This window comes from Malaya genurostris, chromosome 2, assembly GCF_030247185.1.
Source record: "Malaya genurostris strain Urasoe2022 chromosome 2, Malgen_1.1, whole genome shotgun sequence".
NCBI classification, from domain to species: Eukaryota; Metazoa; Arthropoda; class Insecta; order Diptera; family Culicidae; genus Malaya; species Malaya genurostris.
The window spans coordinates 281570438-281590306 of NC_080571.1; the positions used below are offsets into that span (position 1 = coordinate 281570438).

At 36.1% G+C, this 19869-nt stretch overlaps 1 protein-coding gene across 2 annotated transcripts; it reads left to right on the forward strand.

The window, feature by feature from the left end:
- The first annotated feature begins 2633 nt into the window (after nucleotides 1–2633).
- Nucleotides 2634–3593, forward strand: LOC131427083 (uncharacterized). 2 transcript variants are annotated; one of them, XM_058589997.1, is made up of 2 exons: nucleotides 2634–2753; nucleotides 2807–3593. In XM_058589997.1, the coding sequence occupies exons 1-2, from the start codon at nucleotides 2736–2738 to the stop codon at nucleotides 3548–3550; spliced, it is 762 nt and encodes a 253-aa protein (XP_058445980.1). In that variant the 5' UTR covers nucleotides 2634–2735; the 3' UTR covers nucleotides 3551–3593. The 2 variants fall into 2 exon arrangements, with proteins under 2 accessions (XP_058445980.1, XP_058445981.1); XM_058589998.1 differs by having other exon boundaries at nucleotides 2647–2753; nucleotides 2813–3593.
- The last annotated feature ends 16276 nt before the right edge of the window (nucleotides 3594–19869 follow it).

Below are 19869 nucleotides of genomic sequence, written 5' to 3' on the forward strand. Positions count from 1 at the left end.
TCGTTGTTTTTTTCGATCATTCAGTAATGGTTATGCCGAACAGACTGTAAACATTTTGCTGACTATTTCGGCAATAACTGACGATTATCAAATTTGAGATTGCCGAGACTCCGCAATATTCACCCCTATTCTGAATAACGACGTATAGTTTTTTCTATCGTATTTCATTCGTATTCCCAATAACGTTAGCAAAATCAAAGGCAGCTAGGATTCGACCGAACCATATTCGATCGAAAAATCAATACGTCGTTATTCAGAATAAGGGCGATTATCTTTTACCGACATGATTACCGAGTACACGGCGGTGCAAATTGTTAAATATCTATTTTACTTTCTTAGGATTTCAACTCACCTTTACAAAACTTTATCTTTCAAATTCAGCTTTCAACCGGAGGAAACATCAAAGGTCCAAGAGCGGGTTAGGTAAGTATACCAGCGAGAACTCCCAACAGGTCCAGCAACAGGTAACCAGGTAAGTATTCCAGCAGGCTTTCAGAATGAACATTTTAAAGGAAAAACTAAACTATACGGTTTAACGGTCAAACTGAGAATGCCAGCATCCGAAATCTTCTAACTTTATTTTAGCTCTTTTGACAGTTCTTGAAAGTGAACTAATTTCAAATTATACACTGAACTAAAAGATTGTACAAAAACTAACATCTATACACAACACAAATCTCGATACCCAGTGCGAAATCGGTAATATCTTGTTGTACGTTTGACGTCTGTTGAGCTAAAGCTCCCTATCAGCAGGCCGTTCAATTTTGTCGATTTTTGAGCGCTTGTTGAACGATATATTGCACGAAATATTCGTGCAATTTGCTGGAACGGTTTGTTGTAGTTTTTTCTCTTGCAAAAATAGTGTGAAAATTAAGTGTTACCGTTCCATAGAAAGAAAATTTGTTGTTATTCTACGTGAAGTAGAAGAATTGTGCAGGTATGTATTGTTAGTTTAAACAAATAAGTGGAAAAAACTTCAGAAATTCTGAAGTAAAACTAGTCCAACGGGGCTCCAACTCCTCATGTTAAAAATGGCTCAACAATGGACCTCTGTCTGCCGGGTTTGTTGAACCAAAAAAATGGCATTCGGTTCAACGGTCTGTTTCAAAATCGGCAAACGAAGGTCCCGTGTTGGCCTCCCGTTGAACGATTGATTGGACTTTCATTGGACCAATGATCCAACGTATTGGACCAATGAAGGACCACCGTTGAACGTTTTTTTCTAAGTGGGTAATTATTTTGCCCAGATTCGGCGAAAAAAATAAGTGTGTTGTGAGGAAATTGTGTCCACAGTCTTATCGCATTAGTTACTCATCTTACACATATCGATATCATGTATGTTATGTTATAGAAATTCGAAGCAATGACTTCCATGCTTCCGTGCTTTAAATTCGATTTTGAAATACAGCATAGGCGTTATGCACAGTTTAAACGTTTCTCGCGTTATTTTAGGGATAACGGCCAAAAAGCCAACTGTCAATATCCACTTCGAACAGTAATTCAGACGAGATTTCGTTGAACGTCAATGCATAGGGCGCTGGTCTCGAGTATGCTCGAGTTCCGACCTGAGAGGATTCTTAGTGTCAGTAGGATCGTAGTACCAAAGATCATCTTTGGTAGTACTAGCCATGTAATGATTCTGTACGCTACGAATCGACTGCGAAGTCGATTGAAACAGAAAGGTCGAATTCCACACAAGGAATGTAATGCCAAGACTTTGTTTTTTTGCTGTTGACATAGGGTAAAGGTACCCCCATTCATCTCAACTCCATTCGTCTTCTTGTGTACGAAAACCACTAGTTAGAGTGAGATCTGTTGTCTCTGTTCGATAGATTGACTTCAAGAGTAAGATGAAATTAGTAGCAGTTTAGAAGATACCTAATTTCCGGCAGCATTTCGAGCGCGAAAATACTTCAAAACTATAAAGGACTATTCACACATATCCGGTCCGGTTCAGTGTCGGCACGACACTTTGAACGGATACTGATATTATTTATATCGTTTTCTTTGCGCGCAGTCACACCTATCCGGCACTGTTCCGTCTCAGTGCAGCTCGCCGTCAGTGTAGCGTCCGTTCGGCAAACTCCAATTCGTCGTCACCGATATTTTTTATTTTCACTGAAGTCGATATGTCACTGCATTTGCTGTACTGAAACGGAAACAGCACGAAAGGGTTCCGACAAAAAAAAGAACATTGAAGGCCGGCATCCCCGCTTATTAGGCTGCCCTTACACGAGACAATATTATTGTCAATACAAGGAGTATTGACAATACTTTTGATCGTGTAGTGGAAACTTCATTGGAATGACGAAAATATTGTCAAAAAATGAAAAAATCAATCCGACAATACTTTCTCTCTAGAGAGGAAACTGTCAAAAATATGCAATGAACTCATCTCTCAATATTTCAATGTTCAGTTGCAATATTTGAAGCTCCAAACGCTTGATTTGTTCGAAAAACGCGGACTGCAGTTACCAAGCCAATTGGATTGACTGTATTGACAATACTTTGAATTGACAGTAATATTGTCACGTGTAAGGGCCGCTTTACACACATTATAGAGCTGGGAGGTATGTCTAAACGATGACATAAATGGACAATTGTAAGGTTCTCAAATATTGTAAATATTGATACTGTGCGCCTCGAACAGACTGACAGATTTCATTGCTGCGGTGTTCGTTAGGAATTATTTGTAGAGCTACAATTTATCTGGACTATTTTTTAATTTAAAACAAATGAGCATAAAGCGAGAAGTAAGTGACTTTATTTGTCATTGTAGGATTTAAATTCTTTATTATCATTTTAGCAACAGTCGAAGCCGAAGATTTGGAAGCGGGATGAAATACTTGTATTTTTGGATGTTTTTGAATCAACCTTCCACTCATCGGTATCTGATCCTTTCGATTCGGAATGGGATATGTGGGAGTGCATTTCAAATAAACTCTTGACAAAAGGTTGTAACGCTTCTGCTCAGCACTGCCGAAACAAATGGAATTTCCTGTACAAAACATATACTCAAACTCCAAATCAGACGAGCGCGTTCTATGCAAAAATAAAACAAATAGTCGATTTTTCTCAAAACTTAAATGATCAACCTGGTTCCGAAGAGAGCCCTGATGTTGAAACTGCTTGTGAAATTGAGATTTTTGATGCTATGGTCGACGATAATATTGTGAAACTAGAGATGCCCTCCTCAAATGAACAGGAAGTAGAAACATTGGACGATCGATTAGAATCTAGTTGCTCACCTGAACATGAATCTCCAACTGTTGTGGGACAGGAATTGGAACTAGAAGAGACAGTTGATGATGTGCCGATCAAGCGCACTAAAGTCGCAGTCGAGGATTACTCCAACACAATAGAGCAAAAAGTTAGAACACAAATCGATTGTTTGAATTTAAAAAGTATTCTAGATAGTATAGTGACTAAAATAAATGCCATTCAAACGGAACAGTTGAGCCAACGGCAACGTTTAGAAACGTTAGAAAGTCTGCAACGAACAAGTTGTGAAAAGTTGATGAATATTGAGAAACATCTTTGTTTGAGTTAATAAAATAGAATCTGTGATTCAATAAATATTTTTTCGGTAATAATAGTATTGCTTGTTTGTTCTTCGAAAACATTATTTTAAAGTCTTTTGTAGGGACTCATAAGTCCCTCCTATTTCATAATTATTCCAAGTGCATTCTTTTTGGATGTAATTTAGAAGTTTCAAGAAAAAAAATGACATTCACAGGAAGTCGCCAACCCGCAGTTTTAGGTTCACTACACCTTATTGTGAAATTTCAACATCTTTGTCTTTATTTGGGTATGAGTAAGCTGTGTGATGTATCTATACTAATGGGAGCTCCCTCCGCTTACCGAAATAAAAAAATATAGAGAAGAAGACATTTTTGGACTTCAAGAAGTGGTGTACACGCCAGTAAATCCCGTTTAGGTAGGGTTCTGCGAATTTTTAGGCTATTGGTGATAGACTATGATAAAGGATTTGGAAGACAAAGAATTTAGATTGCACGGTAGTTGCAACATTGTAGCTTATCATCCCTTTTATAGACAAGTAAAATCTTCAGGTATAACTCTCGATGATTTGCGGGGATTCTTTTTTTCCGGTGGATCCTTTTGCATATAAAAATACTATTACAGTGCGAAATTCACAGCTGGGGGGAATAATGATTATCGCGGACATCATTTATTGTACGCATAGATAAGCAAATGATTGCTAAATCAAAACATCATCAGCAATAGCTGCAAAAATAGTGGGCCTATAGACCGTATAGATGTGCTTTCGGTTTTGATATTCAAGTGAACAGTTCATATTTTTCGAACATACACACTGTGAATATCCCTCAGAACGGTGCACTTCTTAATTATCCAATCATCCCGAAATCAGCAAATGCGTTTGCCAAAATTTCCAAATATATATTAACTTTGTCCGAAATTCGGCTAGACAATTGTCATTCACGTTATATATTTTCGCTTGGCACTACGCAGTTATTTCCTGATGAAATAAAATTCGTTGCTTTTGTCGAACATTCAGTAAAGGTTACGCCGAACAGACAGTAAACGTTTTGCAGGCAATTTCGGTAATAACTGCTATATTATTTTTGGCCGAAATGATTACCGAGTACTCGGCAGTGAAAAAAATAAGTGTGTATCTCGTACAAGTTGTAGTAATATCTCAGTTGTAGTAATGTAGCATTGTAAAGTTTCATTATTCGTATGTGGTTTGGGTCATAGCTCGATTTGTGTGGATGTCGTTGCTAAGCTGCCAGCATGATAAATCAAAAATGACAGTTTAGAAAACACAACAATCGATAAGTTTTACACAAAGTTAACTATATCAGAAAAACAACTAATATTACAGTTGTTGTACAGCGATCGGCGGCTTTTCCGTGTAGTGACATGAAAAATTCGAAGCGAATGCACCAATTTTTATCTTACACTTAAAGCCAATGCGTCGAGCAGAGAGAGTAGATTTCACTCTTGTTTTTTTTTGTTTTCAATTATAGAAGTTTTAACCTTACGGTCATTCGCCTCTTCGGTCCTAAAATGCTATCTGACCCTATGTCCAGGTTTGGGTGTCGAACCCAGATGGGCTGTGTGAAAGGCATCGACTAACCCATAATGCTATACCCGTCCTTTTCTTAATGTAGGGGAATATGTTCGGTTGCCGGCAGACGGACGAATGGACCTTTTTGGCCTCTTCCTGAATCAGAAGGTTCGTATTGTGCTTGAAGATCTTCTCTGCGATGCCAAGGCTGCATTTCTTCGCTTTCAATTAGTTGCCAGCTCGCCACGGGTCGTATGAGTCTCGTTGAATGATTTCACCACAAAGGACATGGTATCGATTCTCAACTGTTTCACGATCCACCTGTGAGATTGGCATGGATTTTCCGCAACCGCGTACACATTTTGTTGTTGAAGCACTTTTTGTTAGGAAGGCAAGTTGTGCACAAAAGAATGTGTTGCATATTTTTCGAGTACAGTCCTTAGTTTTCTATACTTTCCACCCCCTGCTATGGAAGTTGGTTCCTGAAACCGACGCATTTTGTTTTGGTGGCGTTGTTGTCAACAATATTTTAAGCTACATTCATACCATACAATCAAACCACACTGGTGTCAAAATTAATTTCTTCAAACCCAATATAAATATAACTCTTGTCTAGTATTCTCTGCAAAACAAGTAATTTGACCTCTTTTTGAATAAGAAAAAAAAAGTGGTTTGTTATAGTTTGGATTATATTCCATCGAAATCATTTCCTTATGTTGGTGCAACCGCATAAAGAAAGATGTGAACACTGCTTGAACACAGCATTTGACAGCGAACTAGAACCAAAAATTTCGGCTTCAAGCCAATTGTATGCAGATGACAATCGCACCACCGGGGTGGTACTTTCGTTACCACCCGCTTGTGAGAAATTCTGGCAGTCGGCAGAAGCCTGACAAGATTCCGGCAGCTGTCAAAATTTGCAGGCGAAATTGCGTCATTCTCGTGCCACGTTTCGTCTTTCGAGATCGTTCGTTTTTCTCTAGGACAGGACCTGACAATTGTTAATCCACTTTTAGGACCAATTTCGGACCAGCTCGTGATTGGTTGAAATTGACATAAGCAAGTACAAGTTGTTGAAATCAATATTACTGCAGGGTGGTAGAAAAAGTGTTGTCAGTATCGTCGGTAACATGTAGCTTGATATTGGATATTTTATTTTTCGGGTCAACTTTTCAAAATTATTAATTTCAATAGGATTTAAGTTCAATTTGTTTTTAAGTCCTGTCAATGCGGAAAGTATACGAGTACATTTAACAATCACTGGATGATACAAAGAGAAAGCCTGAAATCACGAAGTGTGATATGGACGAGAATATTGATTATGTTGGTTTAGAATAGCACCGAATCTTTGGATACTTCTGTATGTTATTATTTTTCTCAAATAGAATATGATGAATACTTTAGTTAATAAAGCTGCAAAAATTAATTACCCAAAATTGAGTGTTTTAGAAAAATTTTATTAAGCTGTTTCAACTAAACGTTTTCTTCAAAACGAACATCTGATCAAAATGAATCCAGAGCTATATTTTTGACCGATATAACATTTGTCTAAGTGTTTTCAAATGATAAATAATTGCATGTTATAAGGGGAGAAAGTTTTCAGAATGAATAATTATCTCTACTGGCAACAGTGATCCCGAGGCATGTATTATTTACAGCAGGGAGCAACCGGAATAAGAAGAGAAATATTTTTCTGGAAAAAGAAGCCAGTTGTCTGGTCCTGTCCTAGGTTTTTCTGTTCGACTGCATTTGATATAAATTTGAACTGATATCCTGCATGTACATCTAAAATAAATAAAATCAATCCTGCATGTACATCTAAAATAAATAAAACGAGACTTGAGACCAGGTAAATGAAATGAAAATATTAGTATATTGAGAGAAGAAGCTTTGCATATCATGTTTAGCTATGTTATTGCCTTCATTTAAACTTCTAATGAAAAAAATAAAACCGAAAATGCAAAATCGATTCAAAACGGTCCTGCCAGTCTTGTATGGCAAAAATTCGGCAGAAACAGAGCCGATAATTATCGCTAGACGAAATACTCTGCCGGAAACGGTCGTTGTATTGTTGCTAGACTCTTGCCGGAATTCGGTCAACACTCCGGCAAAACCTTCTGGCAGACGCTGCCAATTATTTTCGATAAGAATAGGAGACTTAAACTGATGTTTTTTGTAAACTTGAATGGGAATATTTCATACACTGTGGAGCTTTTGGTAGTTTGGGTTGAGCAAAGATGCTAGATATTTTCATAGACAATCTGTATTGCGCTATATAAAAAATCTGTATTTATCTGTATTCACGAATAAAATTAAATTACTACGATAAAATTACGTTAAGAGATGTTATTCCAACAGATTATGGTAGAATGGTAGATTCAACGATCAATAATTCTTCCCATCTTCGTAGTTCATTGCCGCGCTCATAAGAATTTACAACGACAAAATAAAAGAGCTGTTTTTATCAACAATCAATTAGCAATTCCATATACTTATCTAGTTCGAAAATGTTGACTTCATAAGTTGACATGAAATTCACCTAATAAGCAACCTCAAGTTAGGTCACACAACTCTCAGTATGACGATAAAGTTTCATGATGCTATGACTTCTTCAAATATCAGTTCAAATTTAGTTACTTTTGAACGTGCAGTTACTCACAAAATTGATTGCTACATGTTATTGCAGTTTCAAACTGTCTCTAGCCAATTCTTAATTTTAATTCAAGTGATTTTGCTTTGAAAACTGTTCTTAAGCATAATTGAACAAATACTTAGATTAAAAGTATTTTCTAGTTAGAGATAATCAATCAATAAGGAAATATATGCTTATTTTATTCTCACAAAATTGGTCGTACACCCATACCGGAACGATTTATTATGAACTCGTTTCGTATGTGAGCTGTCAGTGCTAGAATAAACAACAAAAACACCAACTAGTTTTAACTTCGGTTTGCGAATTATAGATAGAAATATTGAGAGAACTGATTTTTTCCGTAATGAAAGGCAAAAGAAAGCAAACTGACATTTCTCCAAGGATGTTGATCTTTTCGCTGTGAAGGAAAATCCTTTCGAGAAATAGAAAGAATTCGTCGGACGATCACATTCCATTGTACAACATATCGTTGAGAACTGAAAATATGAGGAAACTTTGAAGGCAGGAAGGAGAAGCAAACGGATCCTATTGGAAGTTGATCCCTGATGATGAAACTGTTCGCCATGTTCTTCGGGAATCTAATCTGCATGGTCGTGTTCCCAGTAAAAGGTCATTCATTTCAGTAATTCGAATCATAAGAGGCGGCTTGAGTTCGCCCACGCCCACGTAAACAACGTTCACAGATGATACAAAAATTAATTGTTTTACTTCTGAGGGCAGACAAATTGTTTAGAAAGAGCCGCATACAGAGTTCAAATTTAAAAATTTGAGCCCGATAGTGAAACATGGTGGTGGCTGTGTTATGTTGTGGAGTTGTATGGCAGCTTGAGGAACAGGAACCCTTGAGTTTATCGAGCGAAATTTGGACTGAATGTTGTATATGGATATCCAATAACATAACCTAAAATCATGTGAGAAAAATTAGGACAGTCATCTGGATATTGTTTCCAACAGGGCAACAATCCAACACACCGCTCATGTTGTTCGGAATAGGGATGTCCGATACCGAGTCGATACTGTGAAGTATCGATTTCCAACCATATGTGCGGGGTTGAGAATCGAACCCATGTGGGCTGCGTGAAAAGCATCACACTATACCCGTGCCCAATGGAACATTTTTATTTCTTCGGCTTCGGCGAAGCGCCAAGCTTGCGCATGTATTGGTATGACGTGGACTAGCAGTCGTTGAAATTCGTTCTCGACAATCTCGCTTCGTTCCATAGGTGCGCTGAAAGAGAGTGCAATGTACAAAATACGCACATAAAATTCATACTCTCAGAGGATTAATCATTTTAATTTTTCACATCTCATTGCACTCTCTTTCAGTGCGCCTAATAGCGATGGAATAATAACAATAGGAATTGGCTTTTGGTGTAGTATTCGTGTATCGACATAAAGGTTATGACATGAAAATTGTTGAGAAAATAAGTGAAATGTGAAATCAACACAAAGTAGCGTGCGGAAATTGCTGAGCAAAAAAAGAGTCGTAACAATCTCGACGTGATTATCAATCGTTGTAAAAAAAATTAGACGTACTGATCATCAAATGCAATAATTTTCTGTTCTCAAAAAATATTGCAAATAAATCACCAAGATTGTTGTGATATTATATCGTAATCGCTGCACATCAGTAGTGAATATAATTTCCTATCATAATCGTCTAAGTATTCAGTCGACGACACGACCTGCCACTCGCCTATTGAAACTGTATCGCAAATTTAACTACCCCTCAGTAACTCAAAATGTCAAAATAAGTTTGCATAATTTTTCTGTGAATCTGGTAACACAGTTCGAAAAACTATTGATTTTGAATAACATAACCATGGTTACTAGTTATTGAAGATAAGGTATGTAAACAAATCTAACTCTAAATCGTTTACATACTGTGTTTTTTTATTGCGGAAATTAAAACAAAAAGATATCTGCCATCGGTTCTGGTTCGAATTTACTTGTGTCAAGCAAATATAATAACATGTTTATTCCTGATTCAACGAAACTTTTCTCCATTAAACTTCACTTTGAAGAGAAACGGTGTCTTATGAGTGAAAATTCTTGCACCGGTAACGAATAATAGGATTCGTTGGGGGGACTTTATAAATTACGCGTAAATAGATTGTCATGCCTAGCATGCATTTTAACTGAGAACTACTGGTCCTATATTTTAGCAGTTTAATTTATTATTATAATTGCACCTCACAATCAAACGTAGCGTGTAATCATTTCATGTCTATCGTATCAAAAAATGTAGAATAAACCCAAATTGTTGGTTCTACCGATGTTAATAAACATGATCAGTTTTCCTGTATCTGGCTTTGAAAATACATCATCCTGGTGTTTATGCAATCATTCCTAAAATTACAAAACTTAGGTTCGGAATACACGCTAGAAAATGAATTTATTAAGGTAATTTTTTACACTTTTTTCGGTGTAAATGTAAAGTCTGTTATTGATGACATAAAAATATATATATATATATATATATATATATATATATATATATATATATATATATATATATATATATATATATATATATATATATATATATATATATATATATATATATATATATATATATATATATATATATATATATATATATATATATATATATATATATATATATATATATATATATATATATATATATATATATATATATATTGTATGACACTATAAACTTTGTGATACAATTTTTCTGCGACATATTATTTTTTTAAAAACTTCCATATTCTATAGTATTTTGAAAGATTTCCGGTTTTCGTTATAGGTATCGAGAAGTGCAACTAAACAGAGATCATTTTGTATCACGGATTCTGATACCGATTGATGGTGTCTTTTTTGAAAACTACAAGAAATAGAAGCCCGTATTAGCTAAATGAAAATAGATACAAGAAGGAAACTGTTAACTTCTTATTCATAAAAAACCGTAAAAGCAAACTCCAAAATTTGAGTACTCTCATGCTCTTTTTTAGCACTGATGATGACAGTGATGTTTGGTTCTGTCGTTCATAGCAAATAGTTTCTCTTTCTCACAGAATTTACATAAAGTCCTCCACTAAATAAAATTTTAATTGAATTTTCGCAGCTTTCTCCAACTGCTTATTTATTTACGTTAGGGCTCCTTGGCAACTAGTTCATAACATATGAAGCAGTGTTGCTCGAGAATATTATTTTTATCATTAGCAAGGGGTTACTCAATTTGTGGTAACTGATGGTAAATCGTTCAAGAACACTTTTCATGCCGATTTTTCTTTGGAGTGGCTGGTCGTGTCGTCGATTCAGTCAAGCTGATGTAATCTACTCAATACGATGTTTCGATGTAATAATGAGTGATTTATCTGCAATATTTCTTGAAAACAGAAAATCGATCGATTAATAATCACATTGAGATTGTTACAATTGTTTTTTTGCTGTGTACCTTTCAGTACCTCATAAAATAATACCACAGTCGACAATTTTATTTTATTTTGAAATAATTGCTGCGCAAGTATCACTTGGCAGGTATCGATATTTTATTGTCTTTTGATACCTCGTATCGATACCCAAAATTTCGGTATCCCGATACCCTAGGTATCGATACTTTGCCTTCAGAGTACTATCCCTAGTTCAGAAATGTTTCACGTTCGATTTACTTGAAAAATAACGTAAAATGGTTTCAAATGTCAAATTGAATATTTTACGTGACGAAAATGAATGTTATACGAACACCCCCTAAAATGTATAGAGTCATCACACGTAAACCTTCGTGAATTGACCAAACGTCAAACAATCTAGGTGAATTTCCGGTGTGAAAAACTCGATTTTGAAAATGGCGAGCAGTGGCCCTCAAAGTTTAAGTAGTGTGAATATTTGCGAGAAATGTTATTTAATTACAATTTTTTACTACATCGACCGAACCATTCCAGTATGAAAGTTTCCATTTCTTCGACTGGACCCAGTGCCTGCGTGAGTCCGGAATAAAAATCTAAAATATCTCCCTTTTGACTTCAACCAATATAAAAATATTATTTATCTGGTATCTAAATTTGATATGAATATGACTTTACCTATAAAACACGTAACTCTTACTAGATTATGCATTAAACAGTTTTAAACCTACGTGAAAAGTAGGGTGGAAAATGTTCACATATATTTTCACGTAACTATAACATTGTTGTTTGACAACGTTCCCAGACAATTAAAAACATCATAAAAGCCCTTGGCATCTTAGAGCTTAAGCAGTGTCTTAAAAAAATTATATTATTGAATAAAAAAAATCATCATAACATTCACCAGATATGAATTCCATTGCAATCTTATGGGATGAAATCAATCGGCGGTTCAAGGATACAAAAGCGGCCCTTACACGAGCATTATTTTTGTTATTTTTTAATGATGACTAAGTAATGATGTATTTCAAATTTGAGAGAAATCTCGTCATTACTGCACCATTACACGTTCATTAAAATGGTATTATTTTTAAGCAATGACATTTTAAGCAATTTTAAGCAATGACATGACTCGTGTAACGGCCGCTAAACACATTAAACAAAAACACGCTGAAACAGTACCATCAATTTTGTGAGTTAAAAATAAGGTATATTTTGTTGCTCTCGGAGGCCAAATGGGAAAAACCTTGAAATGTATACAAATTCAACTCATGAATTACAAAACCTTGAATTACACGTCTTTTGTTACTGTAAACTTGCTAATTGAACTGAAAAATATGAAAATATGATATTTCATGTGTACGATCAATTTTGTGAGTAACTGTATGTCTTCGGATTAATAATAAAATTGTTAGACAGAACAATCGAGTAGATAGATCTAGACTGACCTACACGATCGTCTCGTTCTGAATCATGCCTGAATAGTCGAAATGTTGATGATTATCAGGTTTTGTATGGACATGACATAACTTCACAAAAAAGAACAAAATGAATGACAGCTATCAGTGGTTTGTTTATATGTTCATTGAGCTCATTCTAATTTGAATACGTGTTTATAGATATGTAAACAAACCACTGATAGCTGTCAAAAGATGAACTTGATTCATCGGTAGTTCATCGGTAGTACATTCGAGTAGGACAACGTGCAAAACATAATTCCTAGTTTGACGTTTTCATGTTTATTGCTACTTACCACAAAAAGTTTCAAAATTCTGTTTGACCTGTTCGATATTTCGTTTTAGACATTATATATCCGCTATTCGGTCGCAAATCGCAGATTAGAGAACGGTGCAAAAGTTCTTCACGTGGAAATTTTAGTACAATGTAGTACTTTAAATCCCATAACAACACGTGGTATTAGTTGACTATCGTTGAATTAAGAGAAAAAAGACGCGCGACAAATGCACACATCGCACCAGCAATCGCCAGCGGGCCAGCAAAAACACTGTACCGACTCTCACATTGCCTGCGGCGTTTTAATAGACGTGAGCGTTTTTTTCGTCGATCACTAACCGGTTTCACTTATTGGTGAGCCGATTCAGTATACCGTCGTCATTCGTGTGTTATTGTATTAACGGTTTCCTTTTTGTTTTTTTTTTGTGCTACAGATTAATCACGATCGATACAAATAACAACACTGCTGAGTGATGATGAAATGAATAAAATTGATGGAAACGTGTTGATAATCAAACTGTAGCGCGCACATGTGATCCTTATATGGTCAACCCGGGCAGAAAAATCTTGTTACAAGGAACGTACCTTCATACATATGGTTTTTTTTTGTCACTGGCACATTGCTACCTACCTTTCAAACAGCTTTGATTCGATGTACAGATCTTATCGTGCTTTGAAAATAGTACCTCGTGCTTACCATGGATGTCATTCGACCGTAATGATGTTATTAAATTTCTCTACTGAAGAGCTTGGATGGAATGTTGTTTTGTTCAATGTTTTTTTTATAATATCTTCATCTGTTTATTTCTTTAATCTTTGATTTTCATTGATCAGTCAATTAAAGTGTTTTTGTAGATTATATTGTTCACTTTACATCTCATCCAAATTCAATAGTTTATTTACAACGTACCATTACGTGTTATAAGCACTTTTTCCTATGTAGGTGTATTATTATTTGGACTATAGTGCAATTTTACATTGCTATTATTTTAGTAGGGTGTTTAGTCACAAATAGTGACTTTTGAGTGCAATTATTTACCTAATTAGGCATTATATAAACAGTGAATCGGTTCAATTGAAAATCATATCTCGATTATGACAGAATTTTCTTATAATGCTATAAGCAAAGACATCATACTAACAAGATATCCAGCTCTCACATTTCCCGAACAAATCTTTGACAACATCCTTTTTAGCGAGCATAGCACCATCAGGCGAGTTCGCATCGAATCTCGTACATAGAAGTAGGAGAAATGTCAAATTCGTGCGCGCCAAAATAGCAACACTGCGCACCCATACAATTGACGTGTTGAATGTGATACCGTGCGATGGCGTTGCTGAACTGAAGATTGATTTCGAACCAAGCTGACAGGGTATAAGACAAGAGATCTAATGGATCTGTTGTTTAAACAATGCAACTCATTAAATTTGTACTTTGTGCTAAACCAGGAGGGACGCTTCAAGATCATTTTCAGAATTTCATTCTGAATCCTTTGATGTGTTTTCATCCGGCTACGTTCAAAAAAGCAGTACCCAAGTACGTACAAATATGCGTAGTGTACAATGGGACAATTTCGAAATAACCAAACCAAATAAATCAAAGCTGCTGGCACTGGATTCACAAGATTGAACCAGAGTGTTGCATACATCAGAACAATATGGACTATGTGGAGCATGAAAACATCATGCCAGATTATATGGAAGACAATGCCATCAATTTTTCCGATAAACTATGTCCCTGCAGAGAGAGATTCTTTCAATCGAAAGTGCGCTTAATGCTGGTCATGCCAATTTATGTGACTTTCGATCAGGACACAATGACTCCGTGCAAATCGCTAGTCACCTATGATAATCAGAACTGTCAAAATTCTGTTCACGGTGGTCAGCCTGGATGATCCACTGATAAAATTCTGCATCGGTGGAGCTTCATTGAAAGATTTCCGTCCAACGTCCAGTGAATCTTTCAACACGGGACCTGCTTGGAACTAGGATTAAACAAAATCGCAATATTTTCTTCTCACTTCTCGGTGAATTGCCCAAATGGCCTTAACAACAAATGACAACATATAGGGATTTATGGTTACAAGCGCATATTTATGCTTTTCCCTATAGAAAGGAAATAGAATTGCTAAAAAAACCGACTCAGCTCGACGAGATCTCGGAAAATGTCTGAGTGTGTAATTCGCATGTTCCCAAACTCACTGTAAAGACACACAAAAAAGTCTAACTTTTTGATTTTAAGAAATGGGTTTTTGGTGTCTTCGAAAATGTTTTAAATAAACTAAAATCCAATAACATTGCTGAAGACATAAACTCTCTATTAGTGTTGGTGATTGCCGAAAATTTGACAGAAGCTGCTATATTGCTATCTATATTGTATACAACGTTTTCAATCCGGTCGAAGATGCTACAAGAACTCGAGTCTCTCAATGCATGAACCGCGAGTTACAGTCTGATAATGATCGTTGCTTGGTGGAATTTCCCAAGAGAGAATCGCAAGTTGACAATTAGCGCAGAAAATCGAGTCGATGATTCAACTTGATGATTCTCATACTAGGTTGCAATATTTCAAAACCCTTGTGTGGAGCATTCACATACATTTTCATAGACACAACTTATACAAAGATTATATGCACATAGTTAGAATAAGCGACAATAGTGAAATGATTCTATCGCAATTATCAACTGTCTATATAAAAATCGGATCGCGAAACGAAAATAAGCGACCGTTTGTTGCTTCAGAGAAGATCCCCCCAACGGCGTGCCAACCTTTGATTCTCAGAAATGTCATCGAGAGAAATTCGCTCTCGCACTGGTGTCGATTCTATGTTAAATGAGCCATGCCGGGTTTTTGTTGTTGCGATGATTTCCAACTCTCTTTGATGGCACCGATTTAATCGTTGAAGAGTTGCCAGTGAACGTTCTTTGATACGATAAAAGTCATCCTTGCTCTCTATCGTGTATAGCTTCGAAGATATGGATGGTTTTATGCAAAGAACAAATTTAAATTTACATGACTTTTTTGTGGTTTTATAGTTAGTTTCGATACATGACTTGTCACTTAAAAACAATCTTAGTAAGAAGTGTAACTATCGTGAAGCCATCAAATAACTCAGATCAATCGTTATTGTCACATTGTCGCAAAGCTGATTTACCGGTAGCGACACCTGCCAATGAAAAATGGTACCAAGAAAAGGAGGATTCTTTCGGAAATTTTCATATCGGCAGTAGTGATTTGAAACATTTTTATCGTTTATTCAATAGTATAAATAGATATCAGCAATAAAAGTACACTCGGAGTAGAAGAAAATCGGTTTCAAAGTGATTACTACTACTTTTTTTAGTGTAAACTACGATTAAACATGGAAAATTTCTGAAATGTGTGAAATTGGGTAAGGTTAGGTTTTTTTCGGATCAACATTTTTCTAAACAGAAACCAATGTAATGTTGATTTCTCGAGTACTAGAATGTGTAGCGATCGAGTACTATTTATTTTGAATACTTTATTTTCTTATTTCCAGGCATTTGAAAAATGGTATCAAACCAAGTTTAATGCTATATTCTGAATAAACGGTAGATTTCGCACAATGAACTAAGATCAACATTACCATCTCAAAGTAAAAACGTTTTCTTCAACTTCTACTATGATTTTTCAAACGAATTTGCCCGTTTTAATAAGAAATTGTTGAAAAGGTGGAGTAATTAGAAATTTTCCTACCGATTTGACAGCTACTGCTGAAAGTATCATCTCTAAACAAGCAGCGCCTCTACATCTCAGTTTTGAGACAATATGCCCATAGCACATTAAACGAAACCCTCTCAGCAGGCCGTTTGGTTTTTGAGCGCTTGTTGAACGACATATTGCACGACATATTCGTTCAATTTGCTGGAACAGTTTGTTGTTGTTTTTTCTCTTGCAAAAATAGTGAGAAAATTAAGTGTTACCTTTACACAGAAAGAAAATTTGTTGTTTTTCTACGTGAAGTAGAAGTATTGTGCAGGTATGTATTGTTAGTTTAAACAAATAAGTGGGAAAAACTTCAGAAATTTTGCATTAAAACTAGTCCAACGGGGCTCCAACTCCTCATGATAAAAATGGCTCAACAATGGACCTCTGTCTGTCGGGTTTGTTGAACGAAAAAAAATGGCATACGGTTCAACGGTCTGTTTCAAAATCGGCAAACGAAGGTCCCGTGTTGGCCTCCCGTTGAACGATTGATTGGACTTTCATTGGACCAATGATCCAACGTATTGGACCAATGAAGACCACCGTTGAACGTTTTTTTCTAAGTGGGAAGTCACATCATATTACGATCACTAGCAGCAGTGTTGCTAGATATATTAAGGAATGAGCCATTGTTTGGATCTTGTGTCGGTTTTTGTTTAATAACTTTTCCTACAAATGTCGGTTTGTTTTGCAATATTCGAAGGTTTTCCTCCTCGACAAATTTCCTATACACTTTAAAAGTCTAATAGGCGATTTCCAGCCGATTACTTCTGGTTTCGGAGATAAGCTGGTATAAGTGACTAAACCGACAAAACGCGTTGATTTTTTACCGCTATATTCTCTCGGAGATGGCTGAACCGATTTCATCAAGCTTATTCTCGTTTGGAAACTACTACATAAGTATAAGTGACGTAAAGGACAAAACTAATTAGTGTTCAATTTTCTCGGCTAAGAATGAACCGATTTCAATAATTTAGACTCGTTCAAATGTATTATTGTTGATACGATTGGTTCGAGAAATGTTACCGAATATGTGACGATGAAGCATGCTTTTTGTCGTGAATACTATTTACTTTACTATGGGGCACCTTTTCAAAATTTATCCTATACAAAAATGGATAGAACTTAATCGTGAATATCTATTCTTTTATTCATGGTAGCAGCATAATTTCTTCTCCTACTATTGGAAATATGTTCAGCAATTTATGATAAAATTTTCTCTAGTATGCGATATCCAAAAATAACTCAAAGTTGAAGTTTTCTAAAATGTTTGGTATGAACGTTCATTAAGGTGAAATTTAGTACCAAAATAAGGCACGCAATATTCCAAACACATGAATTGAACGAATTATCGCACAAAGCGTATCGTGCATAACCAACACATAGAAATACAGAATATGTTTAGTGATTGAGTGCTGTGGGCAAGAGATGTGAATGCTGAGTGTTATGCTTGTTATAGTCGGCCGGTCCTATACATCTTTGTAATTCCTTAAAAACTCTTCAATAGTCAGACACATGGTAATTCCCAAAGAGTAGTAGGAGTAGGAGTAGTAAAAATTTGACTGTTCATAACAATTTACTACAACTTCGTGAGTTGACAAATCCGATCAGTTATCATGAAGCTCCTAAAATGCTATTTGCCTTTCTCTATAGAAAGGTATTACAATTGCTGAAAAACTGATTTTCGAACAGAGCTTTGGAGATCACCGGAGTGATATACCGTTTGACTCAGTTCGACGAGATCGGAAAAATGTCTGTGTGTGTATGTGTGAGTGCACTTTTAGAAGATATTTTTACCGCGCAATTTTCTCAGTGATGGCTGAACCGATTTCAACAAACTTAGACTCGTTTGAAAGCTACTATTAGGCCATTGATAAAGTGCGAAGATCAAATGATTGCGACTTTTGGTTCCGGAGAAATAATGATATAAGTGACGTATCCGACATAACGAGTTGTTTTTTCACCGCGTAATTTTCTCGGAGATGGCTGAACCGATTTTAATAAGCTTAGAGTAATTTAAAAGCTACTGTTGGGTCATTGATCAGGTTCAAAGATCAAAAGGCTGTGACTTTTGGTTTCGGAGATATAATGGTATAAGTAACGTAACCGACAAAACACGTTGTATTACTGCTCTTATATATAAGAGTGCCAATATTTTGAGATCGCCTCTAATTTCGTAAAGCATGTCTGTTCAAAAGTTTAAGTACCTCGAAAAAAGTTCCCAAGCTAAATGTGAGCCCGGCGGTAAAGGTTTGAAAATTTTCGATCTTGAAAAATAGCCATTTTTTTTAAATTTCCGAGATCGAATTTTTTTTTCGATGTTGAATGTCGTAGAATTGCATGCAAAGTCGAGATTTAAAGACTGTCCCAGAAAGTACGGACGCACTTTGATTTCGCTGTAAATAATTCACAAGTGTTAGACATTCAAATTTCATTCGATATACTGATAATATTAGACTACAACAACAGAATATTATTTTCAACATTTGCTACTTAGCCATTGTAGACTAGCTGGCGCAGCTTCTTGCGAAAGCTCCTCATTAAATTCCGTACAGACTTCTTGGCGACAAGTTTTGACACTTGTTTCCAATCTTTTTGAAACTGTTGAATGGTTTCGGCTGCCGAGACATGTTTCCTAAGATGTGCCTTTATTAATGCCCAAAATTCCTCAATTGGTCGAAGTTGTGGGCAATTTGGTGGATTCTATCTTTTTGGACGAAAGTGACATTTTTGGTAGTATTCCATTCTACCGTTGATTTCGAGTAGTGGCAAGAAGCAAGATCCGGCCAGAAGACAACAGGATCCTTGTGGCTTCGAATCATGGGTAGAAGTCGTTTTTGTAAACATTCCTTGATGTATATTTCGCTGTTCATTGAAGCAGTGGTGATGAAGGGTTTCGAAATTTTACCGCAGCTACAAACTGCTTGCTAGGCCATAGATTTCTTACCAAATTTTTCGACTTCAATCGATGTCTCGGACTGGTTTAACACTTGCCCTTCTCACACCGTATAATATTGTGATGAAGGATTTGTAAACGAGTTTCACGTAGGTTTCGTCGTCCATGATTATGCAGTTCAAATTTCCAGCAAGAATCGTATTGTACAGCTTTCGAACCCTCGGCCTGATTGATGCTTCTTGTTTCGGACTACGTTTTGGTTGTTTCTGCTTCTTTAGCACGAAGAACATTCTGACTAACATTCTGACTCCCACTCCCGAACTGAAACCTGCCCACTCCCGAACTGAAACCTTATTTTGCTTGAACGCTTTCAGTATACGTTTATCCAACTGAGGGTTAGAAGGACCTTTTTTTTCGACCCGTTTTCAGTTTATCCTC